A 3,124-nucleotide genomic window follows, 5' to 3' on the forward strand; every position below is an offset into this window, starting at 1 on the left:
ACAAGAGTCAGTGGCTATGTGTTGACTGGGGTGTGGCCAAGCATCTTGTTCAGAGATGCAAGTTTCTGCTCTCCCATCTCATGCCCATGGCAGGCATCGCTCACTGATTGTGGCTTTTTCCCTACTGATTCTAGCTGTGACCTCAGAATTCTTCCCAAGACAGCACTCTAGGCAGCCAGTACCAATCAATGGCCATTGCCATGTGGGGTGAAACTTATCTACCACCCCCACTAAGACTTCTTGATATAGATCTCCTGTTCTTCCCGTAGCGAAGGTATGTTATGTAAAGCATGGGGCATGTGAATCACTCAGTAGCCTCTGATTTCATTCTGGTGGGCCTCTTCAGTCACTCAGGGTCACATCAGCTTCTCTTCTCCCTGGTGGCTGCCATGTTTATCATGGGGCTTCTGGGCAACACTGTTCTGCTCTTCCTCATCCACGTGGACTACCGGCTCCACACACCCATGTACTTTCTGCTCAGTCAGCTCTCACTGTTTGATATTGGCTTCCCTCTGGTCACCATCCCCAAGATGGCATCAGACTTCCTGCAGGGAGAAAGTTTCATCTCCTTCGAGGGTTGTGCAGCTCAAATATTCTTCCTGACGCTCATGGGTGTGGCTGAGGGCATCTTGTTGACCCTAATGTCCTATGACCGTTATGTCGCTGTGTGCCACCCCCTGCAGTATCCTTTGCTCATGAGGCGCCAGGTGTGCCTGCTCATGGTGGGCTCCTCCTGGCTGGCGGGTATGCTCAATGCCTCCATCCAGACCTCCATTACTCTGCACTTCCCCTACTGTACCTCCCGCATCGTGGACCACTTCTTCTGTGAGGTGCCAGCCCTGCTGAAGCTCTCCTGCGCAGACACCTCTGCTTATGAGTTGGCGCTGTCCACCTCGGGGGTGCTGATCCTTGTGCTCCCCCTTTCCCTCATTGCCACTTCCTATGGCTACGTGTTGGGGGCCATTCTACGCATGCGCTCAGAGGAGGCCCGAAACAAGGCCTTCACTACCTGCTCCTCACACATCACAGTAGTGGGACTCTTTTACGGAGCAGCCGTGTTCATGTACATGGTACCGGGTGCCTACCACAACCCACACCAAGACAATGTGCTCTCCCTTTTCTACAGCCTTGTCACTCCCACACTCAACCCGCTCATCTACAGTCTGAGGAATCGGGAAGTGAGGATGGCTTTGGTCAAAGTGCTCAGCAGTGCTGGACTCAGGTAAAAGTGATGACCACACAGCGGGCTACTGGCTGATTCCAGTGGTCCTCCGTCCCACCCATCTCTCCAAAGCACCAATTTGTGGTGCAGCTGCTAAGGCCTTATGTTGAAGGCTAGGTGTCTTTCCAGCCTCTTCCCATCCCATGACTAGTTGGGTTCATGTTTTCTCCCACGGATTTGTAAAAATCAACTGTAGAGGTCCCAATCACTTTTAGTAAATTCTTTAGTACAATTTACATAAATGGAAGGCCCAACTTTGTAAAGTTGAGATCTCCCTGTTATTGAATTGATAGTTAAACTAGTAATGATTAACATTTGTTCACCAATTAATCTGCCAAGTGAAGTTATTTCGTCCGCAAGAAGGCTTTTGAGGTGTAGGGACTATCATATTTTATGTGTAAGAAAAAATGACTCAAAAAGGGAAGACAACTCAACAGCAGTCATACTTCCAGAAAGTGGTAGAGCTGGGCCTTGAACCCATGATCTTATGATGCCAAAGATAGTCTCCCAACCACTGTGACTGACAAGCAGAGACTTGCTGACTGCCATAGATTAGAGCATGTGGTGTATAAAGATGGAAAATCATGCATATCTCTTTCTTTAATTAAATATGGAGTTCTTCATTTAGAAGATTAAAAATAAAGGCTCTAGGAGCCGGCCCCATGGACGAGTGGTTAAGTTCACATGCTCCGCCTCAGCGGCCCACGGTTTCACCAGTTCAGATCCTGGGCGTGGACCTAGCACCACTCATCAATGCTGGTGGCATCCCACATAGAAGATCTAGAAGGACCTACAACTAGAATATACAACTACGTACTGGGGGGCTATGGGGAGAAGGAAAAAACGAGGAAAAATTGGCAACAGATGTTAGCTCAGGGCCAATCTTAAAAAAATAAAAAAATTAAAAAATGCTCTATGTTTCCTTTTAAGTCCAGCTTTGAAAGCGGTTTGAAACCAGAGCATCTGATACAAAATATCCAAAGTGCACGCATCGAACATAAATCAATCATTTGTCTGCACCATGTGCCATTGTATATTTGAGCCTTCTGTATTTTGTCCCTCCTTCAGTAGCTAAAAACAAGTTCTTAGATTTTTAAAAAGACATTTAAAATTATGTATTTCCCAAAATATAATGTTTGCTTTTTTGCTTCATCCCCTCTTGCTTTCCTTGAGATCCTTTTCTTCTTTTTATAACTTCTTTAATTTCAAGATTAAGTTAAACTTTTTTCATTAATTAGCAAAATATTTTGGATGAAGTATTTCTACCCAATCAATACAGTATGTATTTCTCAGTGTTTCTAGTATGGTAATTCTGTATCGTTTATACTATTTTTAATAAAATATTTAAGAGGTATTTTTAAAGTTTCCTGTTTTGATCCATTTTGTAATTAATTAAAATTTACATTATCTCATCATGCTTAGATATTTTTGTTTGGAGTATTTTTATTTCTAGGAGTTAAGTTTTTCTTCCTTCATCTAAACATATGGTCAAATTTTATTACAGACCATAAACTGTAAAATATGTACACAGTTTATGCAGAAGATAGATTGGATATCTATCAAACAGATCCACTACACGCATAATGTCATGTGGAATATCCTTATGAATAATTTTATCTACTTGAATTGCTATAGTCTGTGAAAAGTGAATCAAGGTTTTTAGTTACACTTAAAAATTTGCCTTATTTCATACTGGTTTTCTTTTATGAGGAGGAATGTTTATTTTCCTCTGAGATCTGCAACATTTTGTGGCATCTTTAAAGTTAACTCGCTTAATTCTTTTTATCATGAATCCAGGCCTGTTGGATGATAACTGCCTGGTCCAGCAGAGGTTTAGTAGAAAATCTGAAGCGATCACAAACATCAAAGAAGTTAGGTGTGTCCACACGCCGCTCAAAGCCC

At 43.0% G+C, this 3,124-nt stretch overlaps 1 protein-coding gene across 1 annotated transcript; it reads left to right on the plus strand.

The window, feature by feature from the left end:
• The first annotated feature begins 290 nt into the window (after positions 1-290).
• LOC124232025 (olfactory receptor 2Z1) lies at positions 291-1,226 on the plus strand. Its single transcript, XM_046649014.1, has one exon. It carries the CDS (start codon positions 291-293, stop codon positions 1,224-1,226), a length of 936 nt encoding a protein of 311 aa, XP_046504970.1.
• Positions 1,227-3,124: the final 1,898 nt, after the last annotated feature.

Source organism: Equus quagga, unplaced genomic scaffold, assembly GCF_021613505.1.
Source record: "Equus quagga isolate Etosha38 unplaced genomic scaffold, UCLA_HA_Equagga_1.0 HiC_scaffold_17295_RagTag, whole genome shotgun sequence".
NCBI classification, from domain to species: Eukaryota; Metazoa; Chordata; class Mammalia; order Perissodactyla; family Equidae; genus Equus; species Equus quagga.